The sequence below is a fragment of the Bombina bombina genome, chromosome 2 (assembly GCF_027579735.1).
Source record: "Bombina bombina isolate aBomBom1 chromosome 2, aBomBom1.pri, whole genome shotgun sequence".
In the NCBI taxonomy this organism is placed as follows: domain Eukaryota; kingdom Metazoa; phylum Chordata; class Amphibia; order Anura; family Bombinatoridae; genus Bombina; species Bombina bombina.
The window spans coordinates 35826233-35840449 of record NC_069500.1 but is presented as its reverse complement, the minus strand read 5'-3'; the positions used below and the strand labels follow the sequence as shown (position 1 = coordinate 35840449).

The 14217-nt window shown below is 40.5% G+C and overlaps 1 protein-coding gene across 1 annotated transcript in view; it reads right to left on the bottom strand.

Moving 5' to 3' along the window:
* Positions 1-14217, bottom strand: part of UNC13B (unc-13 homolog B) — a gene marked incomplete in the record, with an annotated part of 1551453 nt that overhangs the window by 1395216 nt on the left and 142020 nt on the right. Inside the window, 1 exon segment of the mRNA XM_053701016.1 lies at positions 2640-2669. Coding sequence (XP_053556991.1) covers positions 2640-2669 — 30 coding nt within the window.

Genomic DNA, 14217 nt, shown 5'->3' with positions numbered 1-14217 from the left:
AGATGCAGGTACTGACACGTGAGGCGAGTTAGTCGGCATAACTCTCCCCTCGTTGTTTGGTGAAATATGTTCAATTTGTACAGATTGACTGTTTTTTTTTTTTTTTTTAAAGTAGCATCAATACATTTAGTACATAAATTTCTATTGGGCTCCACTTTGGCATTAACACATATAGCACAGAGATATTCCTCTGAATCAGACATGTTTAACACACTAGCAAATAAACAGCAACTTGGAAATACTTTTCAAAGTAATTTACAAATAATATGAAAACGAACTGTGCCTTTAAGAAGCACAGAAAAATATTATAACAGATAAAATAATTAAGTTATAGCATCAATCTTTGTCAGAATATACAGTTTTAGCAAAGGATTGTTCCCCTCAGCAAATGATAACTAACCCAGGCAGCAGAAAAAAATACACAAATAAACGTTTTTTATATCACAGTCAATACAATCAGCACAGCTCTGCTGTAATGATTACTTCCCTCAAAAAAGGCTTTGGAGATCCCTGAACTCTGTAGAGATGAACCGGATCATGCAGGAAGAAAATGAACCTCTGACTGAGTTTTTCTGATGCTTAGAAAAAGCGCCAAAAATCGCCCCTCCCCCACACACATAACAGTGAGAGGGATCAGTGAACTGCTCTAATTTAAATCAAAACTATTGCCAAGTGGAAAAATAGTGCCCAAAACATTCTTTCACCCAGTACCTCAGAGAAAAAAACGTTTTTACATGCCAGCAAAAAAACGTTTTACCTCAATAATTAATTGTCATTTAAAACCTATTGCAAGTCCCTGCAAAATAGGTTAAGTCTATGTATACAGTTTAAAAGCCAGAGAAGTACCATTTCCCAGAAAACTGAAGTGTAAAATATACATACATGACAGCCTGATATCAGCTACATCTACTGCATTCAAGGCTGAGTTTACATTATAACGGTATGGCAGGATTTTCTCATCAATTCCATGTCAGAAAATAATAAACTGCTACATACCTCTTTGCAGATTAATCTGCCTGCTGTCCCCTGATCTGAAGTTTACCTCTCCTCAGATGGCCGAGAAACAGCAATATGATCTTAACTACTCCGGCTAAAATCATAGAAAAACTCAGGTAGATTCTTCTTCAAATTCTACCAGAGAAGGAATAACACACTCCGGTGCTATTATAAAATAACAAACTTTTGATTGAAGATATAAAAACTAAATATATCACCATAGTCCTCTCACACATCCTATCTAGTCGTTGGGTGCAAGAGAATGACTGGGGGTGACGTAGAGGGGAGGAGCTATATAGCAACTCTGCTGGGTGAATCCTCTTGCACTTCCTGTAGGGGAGCAGTTAATATCCCACAAGTAATGATGACCCGTGGACTGATCACACTTAACAGAAGAAATTGGGGGTTCATTTTATAAGGTATAAGCATCAAGGGCCTCAATGGTACCCATTTATATAAGAACACACACAAAACACAGAAGTAGACAGCGTTGTCAAAGAGTGGGTACACATTCCATACCACTGGCAAAAAAAATGTACACAAACAGTTGGGGTTTCACCCAGTGACTCAGGCAGTTCCCGCCAGAAAAGCCTGTGCGCATGGTCCAACAGGTAAAGATCGCATACTAGATTAAAAGATAGATATACAGACAGATAGACAGACAGATAGATAGACAGACAGAGACAAAATTGCTTGCACACAGAGCTAAATTAAAAGCACAAAAGGAGGAGTTAGGTACACAATTTGCCCAAATGCAGGTAAGCTCAGAGACTCAGAGTCTTTATGCCCTATGCACAGTCCAGGCCTGGTTACAGGTCTCTGCAGTAATATTGGTAAGCACCTGCAGCAGGAGGGAGAGTTTTTCACAAGGGGGTGATTCCATTAAGATACATTTAGATTTTATTTAGGATTTACTCAGAGGTCCATTTGGCTTTTCAGTTGAAAGAGAAATTCCCTCCTGTATGTGGGAGTCAGGAGCCTCTCCATCATGCACCACTAGACATAAGAGATCCCCTGTTGTCCTTACACACTGCACAGAAGGGCATGAGAACCCATTTTAAAGAGACATGAGCCGTACTACCGCTGCTTCCTAACCTGCCCGGATTAAAATCACCCCTGGCTGATCAGTGATTGGCAGTGATAAAGCAGGGACTTGCGTCACAGCAGTGGGCAGTCTGCTTGGGAAACTATTATTTTGTGAGTTATTGACATAAAAAAAGCTTAAATGGCACTGAGACCCCAAACTTTTCCTTGATTCAGAGAGAGCACAACCTCAAACAACTTTCCACTTTACTTCTAAAATCAAATTTGCTTCATTCTCTTTGATGAAGGAGCAGCAATGTACTACTGGGAGCTAGCTGAACATATTAGGTGAGCCAATGACAAGAGGCATACATGTAAAGCCACAATTAGCAGCTAGCTCCCAGTAATGTGTTGCTACTCCTAAGCCTATCTAGGTATCTTTTCAACAAAGGCTACCAAGCGAATAAAGCTAATTAGATAACCGAAGTAAACTGGAAAGTTTTTTATAATTGCAATTAAAATTATTAAAGAAAAAAAAATGTGTTTGGTGTCCTTTTAACTACAGCACATAGGGACAGAAGGGCTCAGCACTCAATGGGTTAAAAAAAGAACACACTCACCTGGGGGTCCGTGAAGTTTGGCCTTTTTTACTGCAAGAAAGAAAGAAAAAATATGTTAGAACACTTCATTATTATTATTTTAGTAGCAGTGAGAATAACAAGCAGATTCATCGTTTCAGTGTAATGTAAATATTGGTGCTGGTTTCTGATACATTTCCCTATACAATCCCGCATTTTATCCTCAGGCTACAATGCATCGATTCCATGACGCGTAGATCAATACCTTTAACAGAGGCTTAGAATTCTATGGAACTCCCTAGGGGTTTATCATCATCTTCACAGGAAGCAATTATTTTTGCCACATCACTCTATAAACTACCAGATAGCCATAAAGCAACTTAAAGGGACATTCCGCTCAAAATTAAAATGCACATAGATGAATTACATCTTTGAACAGAAACATATTCGCAATATAGATAGATTGACAAAAATGCTTCTAGCAAAATGTATTACTGTTTTAGTGATAATATTCTTCTCTGCACGTGAAGCATAGCTAGATACCCTCAGTGCACCAGCATTTTAAATACTGTAGCTGCTCTGAGCGCCAGTGGAGCTTGTGTTTTATGTCAGCAATTAACAAATTGAGTTATTACCAGATGATACAAGCACCTTAGGCTCTCTGAGTAAGGGCTGTATTTATAATGCTGGTGCACGGTGCATACTTAAATACACTTTTGAAACAGCTATAGTTTTTATTAGAAGTATTTTTGCTAATACATCTATATTACATAAATGCTTCCATGTGAATTCCAATTTTGACTGAAATGTCCCTTTAAATACTTGTTCACATCACCTGGCAGGTGACATCAGGAAGGTCCTACAGCAAACAGGAGGATAATCTGCCACAATTACCCTAAGCAAGCACTAAGACTAAACTAGATTGGTTCCTATAAGCACCCGGGATTACTAAATGAAGCATCAGCTCGTATCTGCAATAATAACCTCTAGCGCAGTTTACTGGGAATTACAGGTATTATGGTCTAAACTGAACTGTAAATGGGTGCATCTGAATTTTACATAGAAACATTGCTGCATTACACTTCCATTACCAAAATGCTTGTACAAAAACTAGTTTCAGTGGCATATGCACATATGCTAGGATTCAAACCCCATTCCTGCCCAGAGAGCTGGCAGTGTGTATTGTGTCAGTGAAGACTTGTGCCATAAAAGCCCCTCTGAGGTGTACCGTTTAATACAGGCCCTCACAGCATATGTGCGTATGCCGCTTAAAGGAACATTCCTGCCACGTTGATGCATTTCAGTATTGAATAGGAGCATTTTTGTAATCTACATGTAGTAGCAAAACATGCTAATAAAAGCTATAGCTGTTTTAAAAGTGTATTTAAGTATGCACCGTGCACCAGCATTTCAAACACAGCACTTGCTCAGAGAGCTTAAGGTGCTTGTACCATTTGGTAATGACTACATTTGTTAATTGCATGATACAATACCCACTGGGGCTCTGATCAGCTGCAATATTTAATAAATGCTTATGCACTAAAGGATATCTAGCTATGCTTCACATGCAAAAAAACATGCTAACATTAAAACACTGATAACTTTTACTAGAAGCATTTTGCCAATACATCTACACTACAGTTATGTTTATATTCAAAGATGTAATTCATCTGTGTGCAATTACATTTTGACTGGAATTTCCCTTGAAATCCAGCAATAACTTAATAAAAGTATTTTTTCTATAAGACATATATGGGGATAATGCATTTAAAATTATAATGCAATGCATGCACATTTAGAATGTAACCTATCACTCTTCTCAGCATTCGTAGCCAGAATAAAAATTCTATACTAAGCTAGGTCTACAATATCCATCTGTAATCACTGGACCACATCTAAAAATAACGGACAAGTAATCTAATGAAATTTGGGCTTCATTAATTACAGAGATTACTTTAATCCTTCCGTCCCCTAAACACCCCCTGAGAAGTGAATACTATTGCTCTGAATTAACCACTGCCTAAAAGGACAACCAAAATACTTTGTCATGAAATAGACAGTCAGCATTAAACCCAGGCTTCATACTTCTCTGCAGTAAAATCTAAATGAGAGGACGTTGTAAAAAGGTTTCTCTTTTCTTTATGAAATCTTAAATATAAAGCACTGTTGAACAAATATTTTTTCTTGTCAGACTAGTGGAGGCTTGTCAACTAATAAGTCTGGAAGCTTGCCCTTGTCCACTAATAAATCTGAAAGCTTGTCCTTGTCCACTAATAAATCTGGAGGCTTGTCCTTGTCCACTAATAAATCTGGAGGCTTGTCCTTGTCCACTAATAAATCTGGAGGCTTGTCCTTGTCCACTAATAAATCTGGAGGCTTGTCCTTGTCCACTAATAAATCTGGAGGCTTGTCCTTGTCCACTAATAAATCTGGAGGCTTGTCCTTGTCCACTAATAAGTCTGGAGGCTTGTCCTTGTCCACTAATAAGTCTGGAGGCTTGTCCTTGTCCACTAATAAGTCTGGAGGCTTGTCCTTGTCCACTAATAAGTCTGGAGGCTTGTCCTTGTCCACTAATAAATCTGAAGGCTTGTCCACTAATAAGTCTGGAGGCTTGTCCTTGTCCACTAATAAGTCTGGAGGCTTGTCCTTGTAGACTAATAAATCTGAAGGCTTGTCCTTGTCCACTAATAAATCTGGAGGCTTGTCCTTGTCCACTAATAAATCTGGAGGCTTGTCCTTGTCCACTAATAAATCTGGAGGCTTGTCCTTGTCCACTAATAAATCTGGAGGCTTGTCCTTGTCCACTAATAAATCTGGAGGCTTGTCCTTGTCCACTAATAAATCTGGAGGTTTGTCCTTGTCCACTAATAAGTCTGGAGGCTTGTCCTTGTCCACTAATAAGTCTGGAGGCTTGTCCTTGTAGACTAATAAATCTGAAGGCTTGTCCTTGTCCACTAATAAGTCTGGAGGTTTGTCCTTGTCCACTAATACATTTGAAGGCTTGTCCTTGTCCACTAATAAATCTGGAGGCTTGTCCTTGTAGACTAATACATCTGAAGGCTTGTCCTTGTCCACTAATACATCTGAAGGCTTGTCCTTGTCCACTAATAAATTTGAAGGCTTGTCCTTGTCCACTAATATATCTGAAAGCTTGTCCTTGTCACCTAATAAATCTGGAGGCATATCCTTGTCACCTAATAAATCTGAAGGCTTGTCCTTGTCACCTAATAAATCTGAAAGCTTGTCCTTGTCACCTAATAAATCTGAAAGCTTGTCCTTGTCACCTAATAAATCTGGGGGCATATCCTTGTCCACTAATAAATCTGGAGGCTTGTCCTTATCCACTAATAAACCTGGAGAATTTCTAAAAATACCATTATTTTCATCATATCTTATAATTTACTATAACATTTTTTTATAAAATATGATGAAAAAATTGAAAAACACAAAACAAAAATACACTTTTTCTAACTTTGATCCCCAAAATCTGTTACACATCTACAACCACCAAAAACACCCATGCTAAATAGTTTCTAAATTTTGTCCTGAGTTTAGAAATATCCTATGTTTATATGTTCTTTGCTTTTTTTGCAAGTTATAGGGCAATAAGTACAAGTAGCAATTTGCTATTTCCAAACCATTTTTTCCCCCAAAATTAGCGATATTTACATTGTAACACTGATATATGTCAGGAATCCCTGAATAACCCTTCACATGTATATATTTTTTAAAAGAAGACAACCTAAGGTATTAAACTTGGGATATTTTGACTCTTTTCATTCAACCATTTTACCACCAATATATGCCAAAGTTTGAAGAAGAAAACAAAGTGGTGCTTTTTGACACAAATAGCAATTTCAGAATACATGTACTGAGAACTTTAAGAATTACTGCCAAAGAACACACCAATATGTGTTCAACAACATCTCCTGAGTACAGTGATACCACCCATGTATAGGTGTCGGGTTCTCAGGGGGCTAAAAGGCCTTATTTTTAGGGGGCGCATTCCAGTTTTCCCAACTTGGAATTTTCACATCTGTCATCATGCACCCATGTCCTATTTGGGACATTTTTGAAGCCGGCCAATGTAAATTATCCCCATCAAACCATATATTTTTGAAAAGTAGACACCCAAGGGTATTTGAAATGCTGGTATTTTAATACTTTCCATGCACTAATTCAACCACCAATCTTTGTCAAACTTTTGGGTAGTCATTTTTGTGTGTTATTTTTCACACACATTGTACTTTAGGCATAGATTCTCAGTTCCTGTTATGTGTTAATACCAAAGAACATCCCAATATTTGTTCAGCAAGATTTCCTGAGTTGGGTTGTTTGGGGTTTGCAATGCCAAACTTCTGACATGTGTTAGTGATTTTTTTCAAATTTAACATATCTTATTTGCCTATCTTCTTTTGGAGAGCCTTTTTGCATACCCCAGTTTATTTGCTCGCCATGAAAGTGTATATATTTCAGAAGTTGATACCCTAAGGTATTGCATATGGGGTGTTTTGATGCCTTTGATGCAACTGTTTTAGCTATAAAAATTGGAGAAAGTGTGTGGTGGTATTTTTTTATTTTTACACACACATTGCTTTTTGGCTGTGATTTAGGAGAGCCCGTTATAAGTTATTGCAAGAAAACACTCCAGGTTGTTTTCTGCAAGACCTCCTGAGTACACTTATGCCCCCCATGCATAGGTTTGCCCGGATTTTGGGAAGATTCTGTTACAATTTTTTGACTTGTAATTTAAAAGACAAAAGTGAGAGTATTTCTTCTGATAGGCCTATCTTTAGTTAAAGTGAATGTGAAGTTTCATCAAGTAGTGCCCGGTTTTTAAAAATACTATTAAAAAACAGAATTTATGCTTACCTGATAAATTACTTTCTCCAACGGTGTGTCCGGTCCACGGTGTCATCCATTACTTGTGGGAATATTCTCTTCCCCAACAGGAAATGGCAAAGAGCACAGCAAAAGCTGCCCATATAGCCCCTCCTCAGGCTCCGCCCCCCAGTCATTCGACCGACGGTTAGGAGAAAAAAAGGAGAAACTATAGGGTGCCGTGGTGACTGTAGTGTATAGAGAAAGAAACTTTTTCAAACCTGATTAAAAAACCAGGGCAGGCCGTGGACCGGACACACCGTTGGAGAAAGTAATTTATCAGGTAAGCATAAATTCTGTTTTCTCCAACATTGGTGTGTCCGGTCCACGGCGTCATCCATTACTTGTGGGAACCAATACCAAAGCATTAGGACACGGATGAAGGGAGGGAGCAAATCAGGTTACCTAAACAGAAGGCACCACGGCTTGCAAAACCTTTCTCCCAAAAATAGCCTCCGAAGAAGCATAAGTATCAAATTTGTAGAATTTGGCAAAAGTGTGCAAGGAAGACCAAGTCGCTGCCTTACATATCTGATCAACAGAAGCCTCGTTCTTGAAGGCCCATGTGGAAGCCACAGCCCGAGTAGAGTGAGCTGTGATTCTTTCAGGAGGCTGCCGTCCGGCAGTCTCATAAGCCAATCGGATAATGCTTTTCAGCCAGAAAGAAAGAGAGGTAGCAGTAGCTTTTTGTCCTCTCCTCTTACCAGAGTAAACGACAAACAAAGATGAGGTTTGTCTAAAATCCTTTGTTGCTTCTAAATAGAACTTTAAAGCACGGACTACATCTAAATTGTGTAACAAACGTTCCTTCTTTGAAACTGGTTTCGGACACAGAGAAGGAACAACTATTTCCTGGTTAATATTCTTGTTGGAAGCAACTTTTGGAAGAAAACCAGGCTTGGTACGCAAAACGACCTTATCTGAATGGAACACCAGATAGGGTGGATCACACTGCAAAGCAGATAATTCAGAAACTCTTCTAGCAGAGGAAATAGCAACCAAAAAGAGAACTTTCCAAGATAGTAACTTGATATCTATGGAATGTAAGGGTTCAAACGGAACCCCTTGAAGAACTGAAAGAACTAAATTTAGACTCCAAGGAGGAGTCATGGGTCTGTAAACAGGCTTGATTCTGACCAAAGCCTGTACAAAAGCTTGTACATCTGGCACAGCTGCCAGGCGTTTGTGTAACAAAACAGATAAGGCAGAAATATGTCCTTTTAGAGAACTCGCTGACAACCCTTTACCCAAACCCTCTTGGAGAAAGGAAAGAATCTTAGGAATTTTAATCTTACTCCAGGAGAATCCCTTGGATTCACACCAACAGATATATTATTTTTTCCATATTTTATGGTAAATCTTTCTAGTCACAGGTTTTCTGGCTTGGACCAGAGTATCTATCACTGAATTTGAAAACCCACGCTTGGATAAAATCAAGCGTTCAATTTCCAAGCAGTCAGCTGCAGTGAAACTAGATTTGGATATTCGAATGGACCTTGTACTAGAAGATCCTGTCTCAAAGGTAGCTTCCATGGTGGAGCCGATGACATATTCACCAGGTCTGCATACCAAGTCCTGCGTGGCCACGCAGGAGCTATCAGAATCACCGAGGCCTTCTCCTGTTTGATCCTGGCTACGAGCCTGGGAAGGAGAGGAAACGGTGGAAACACATAAGCTAGGTTGAACGACCAAGGCGCCACTAATGCATCCACTAGAGTCGCCTTGGGATCCCTGGATCTGGACCCGTAGCAAGGAACCTTGAAGTTCTGACGAGACGCCATCAGATCCATGTCTGGAATGCCCCATAATTGGGTTAACTGGGCAAAGACCTCCGGGTGGAGTTCCCACTCCACCGGATGGAAAGTCTGACGACTCAGATAATCCGCCTCCCAGTTGTCTACTCCTGGGATGTGAATTGCAGATAGATGGCAGGAGTGATCCTCCGCCCATTTGATGATCTTGGATACCTCTCTCATCGCCAAGGAACTCTTTGTTCCTCCCTGATGGTTGATGTAAGCTACAGTCGTCATGTTGTCTGACTGGAATCTTATGAATCCGGCCTTTGTTAGTTGAGGCCAAGCTCGGAGAGCATTGAATGTCGCTCTCAGTTCCAGGATGTTTATCGGGAGAAGAGACTCTTCCCGAGACCATAGACCCTGAGCTTTCAGGGAATCCCAGACCGTGCCCCAGCCTAATAGACTGGCGTCGGTCGTGACAATGACCCACTCTGGTCTGCAGAAACTCATTCCCTGAGACAGGTGATCCTGAGTCAACCACCAACGGAGTGAGTCTCTGGTTATCTGGTCTACTTGAATCTGAGGAGACAAGTCTGCATAGTCCCCATTCCACTGATTGAGCATGCACAGTTGTAATGGTCTTAGATGAATTCAAGCAAAAGGAACTATGTCCATTGCTGCAACCATCAATCCTACTACTTCCATGCAATGAGCTATGGAAGGCTGCAGAATAGAGTGAAGAACTTGACAAGCGTTTAGAAGCTTTGACTTTCTGACTTCTGTCAGGAAGATCTTCATTTCTAAAGAATCTATTATTGTTCCCAAAAAGGGAACTCTTGTTGACGGAGACAGGGAACTCTTTTCTACGTTCACCTTCCACCCGTGAGATCTGAGAAAGGCTAGAACAATGTCTGTATGAGCCTTTGCCTTGGAAAGAGACGACGCTTGAATTAGAATGTCGTCTAAATAAGGTGCCACTGCAATGCCCCTCGGTCTTAGAACTGCCAGAAGGGACCCTAGCACCTTTGTGAAAATTCTGGGAGCAGTGGCTAAACCGAATGGAAGAGCCACAAACTGGTAATGTTGGTCCAGAAAGGCGAACCTTAGGATCTTTGTGGATAGGAATATGTAGGTAAGCATCCTTTAAATCCACAGTAGTCATATATTGACCCTCCTGGATTGTAGGTAAAATTGTTTGAATGGTTTCCATTTTGAACGATGGAACTCTGAGAAACTTGTTTAGAATTTTTAAATCCAGAATTGGTCTGAAAGTTCCCTCTTTTTTGGGAACTACAAACAGGTTTGAGTAAAACCTCTGACCCTGTTTTTTACTGTTGGAACTGGGTGTATCACTCCCATCTTTAACAGATCTTCTACACAATGTAAGAATGCCTGTCTCTTTATTTGGTCTGAAGATAAGCGAGACATGTGGAACCTTCCCCTTGGAGGAAGTTCCTTGAACTCTAGAAGATAACCCTGAGAGACTATTTCTAGTGCCCAGGGATCCGGAACATCTCTTACCCAAGCCTGAGCAAAGAGAGAGAGTCTGCCCCCTACTAGATCCGGTCCCGGATCGGGGGCTACCCCTTCATGCTGTCTTGGTAGCAGCAGCAGGCTTCTTGGCCTGTTTACCCTTGTTCCAGCCTTGTATTGGTTTCCAAGCTGGTTTAGCCTGGGAAGCGTTACCCTCTAGAGTCTAGAGGCTGCAGAGCTAGAAGCCGGTCCGTTCCTGAAATTACGAAAGGAACGAAAATTGGACTTATTCTTAGCCTTGAAAGGCCTATCCTGTGGGAGGGCATGGCCCTTCCCCCCAGTGATGTCTAAAATAATTTCTTTCAATTCTGGCCCAAAAAGGGTCTTACCTTTGAAAGGGATATTAAGCAATTTTGTCTTGGAAGATACATCCGCCGACCAAGACTTTAGCCAGAGCGCTCTGCGGGCCACAATTGCAAACCCTGAATTTTTCGCCGCTAATCTCGATAATTGCAAAGCGGCATCTAAAATAAAGGAATTAGCTAACTTAAGTGCATGAATTCTGTCCATGACTTCCTCATATGGAGTCTCTTTATTGAGCGACTTTTCTAGTTCATCGAACCAGAAACACGCCGGCGTGGTGACAGGAATAATGCACGAAATTGGTTGGAGGAGGTAACCTTGCTGAACAAAAATCTTTTTAAGCAAACCCTCCAATTTTTTATCCATAGGATCTTTGAAAGCACAATTGTCCTCAATGGGAATAGTCGTGCGTTTGGCTAGCGTAGAAACTGCCCCCTCAACCTTAGGGACTGTTTGCCATGTGTCCTTCCTTGGGTCGACCATGGGGAACAATTTCTTAAATATAGGAGGTGGGACAAAAGGTATGCCTGGCTTCTCCCACTCCTTATTCACTATGTCCGCCACCCTTTTAGGTATCGGAAAGGCATCAGGGTGCACCGGGACCTCTAGGAATTTGTCCATATTGCACAATTTTTCTGGGATGACCAAAGAGTCACAATCATCCAGTGTAGTTAGTACCTCCTTAAGTAATGCGCGGAGATGCTCTAACTTAAATTTAAACGTCACAACATCAGGTTCTGCCTGTTGAGAAATTCTTCCTGAATCAGAAAGTTCTCCCTCCGACAAACCCTCCCTCACTGCCACTTCTGACTGGTGTGAGGGTATGACAGATAAATTATCGTCAGCGCCTTCTTGCTCCACTGTATTTAAAACTGAGCAATCACGCTTTCTTTGAAATGCTGGCATTTTGGATAAAATATTAGCTATGGAATTATCCATTACTGCCGTTAATTGTTGCATAGTAACAAGCATTGGCGCGCTAGATGTACTAGGGGTCGCCTGCGCTGGCATAACTGGTATTGACACAGAAGGAGAGGATGAAGAACTATCCCCACTACCTTCATTTGAGGAATCATCTTGGGCAACCTTATTAAATGTGACAGTACTGTCCATACTTTGTCTGGACGCCATGGCACAATTATCACATACATTTGAAGGGGGGACCACCTTGGCCTCCATACATACAGAACATGTTCTATCTGAAGGTACAGACATGTTAGACAGGCTTAAACAGGCTAATAATGCAAAAAAAACGTTTTAAAACAAAACCGTTACTGTCTCTTTAAATGTTAAACAGAGCACACTTTTTTTTCTGAATATGTGAAAAACTATGAAGGAAATATCCAATCTTTACTAAATTACACCACAGTGTCTTAATGCTTTAAAAGTATTGCACCCCAATATTCAAGCTTTTAACCCCTTAAATGAAGAAACCGGAGCTGTTTAATCAATCAGCAATTTTAACCCCACTACAGTCCCAGCCACAGCGTTTGCTGCGACTTCACCTGTCCCTGGGGGTTATACGATACCAAATGAAGCCTTCCAGGAACGTTTTCAATGATCACCAGACCCTCTCACATGCAGCTGCATGCACTGCATCCAAAAGAAACTGTGCAATTATGGCACGAAAATGAGGCTCTGCCTACTATAGTGAAAGGCCCTTCCTGACTGGGAAGGTGTCTAAACGACTGCCTGGCGCCTAAAAACGTTCCCAAACACTAAAAGTTTAGAAAATCACTTCAAACTGCATAAAAAACTTATATAAAGCAATCGATTTAGCCCACAAGAGTGTCAACCAGTGTATAGCCCATAATAAGCCTTCATTCTGTTAAGAGTCTAAGAAAATGGCTTACCGATCCCCAAGAGGGAAAATGACAGTCTTCTAGCATTACACAGTCTTGTTAGAAAATGGACTAGTCATACCTTGAGCAGAAAAGTCTGCAAACTGTTCCCCCCAACTGAAGTTCTCTGGGCTCAACAGTCCTGCATGGGAACAGCAATTGATTTTAGTTACTGCTGCTAAAATCATACTCCTCTTTTAAAAAGAACTCTTCATCCCTTTCTGTTTTAGAGTAAATAGTACAAACCGGCACTATTTTAAAATAACAAACTCTTGATATCAGAATAAAAAACTACAACTAAACACCACATACTCTTCACCATCTCCGTGGAGATGCTACTTGTTCAGAGCGGCAAAGAGAATGACTGGGGGGCGGAGCCTGAGGAGGGGCTATATGGGCAGCTTTTGCTGTGCTCTTTGTCATTTCCTGTTGGGGAAGAGAATATTCCCACAAGTAATGGATGACGCCGTGGACCGGACACACCAATGTTGGAGAAACAGGGGCACTTTCATTGATGAAACTTTACATTGCACCATATTTGTAGAAATACTTGAAAGCCGATCCAGCGCTTCTCTCAGCAATGACGATTCCGGCATCCTCCAATCATGGCTTTCCCTCCCGGGGGAAGCATTGCCTAAAGCAACGCCGTAATTGGTGGAAGGCCAGAATCGTCATTTCTGACATAGGAAGAGGCTTGCGACGGGCGGGGGAAGCGACATCATCAGCGATCCGGCTTTCAAGACGAAGAGGTAAGTATTTCTACAAATATGGTACAATGTAAAGTTTCATCAATGAAAGTGCCCCTGTTTTTAATAGTATTTTTAAAAACCGGGCACTAATTGATGAAACTTTACATTCACTTTAAGGGGCTATCACATACCCCAGTTTTATTTATTGCCATGAAAGTGTATATATTTGAAATGTTGACAGTGTATGGTGGTAATTTTTCAATGTTTGACTATGATTTAGTAGAGCCTGTTGTAAGTTATTGGAAAAAAACACTCCAAGTTGTTTTCTGCAACGCCCCCTGCATAAGTTTTACAGAGGTTTTGCTAAAATACAGCACCAATTTTAGAACTTTTAAAAAATAAAGTACAGTAGTGAAATGTAAAAATCTGGCACAGTAACAGTAAAAGTAAAAAAAAAAAAAAAAAAAAAAAAAAATGAATGGCAAATTTTACATTTTTAAAAAAATGGACCATTGTATGATACCGCTTGAAGCAGTCCCCAATGCAGAGCCCAGGCTGTCCAGGGCAATCAGGACAGTAATATATGGTGTCCTTTCTCTGTCCCCTCTTGATAGACTTTTTTTTTTTTAGGTTTCTG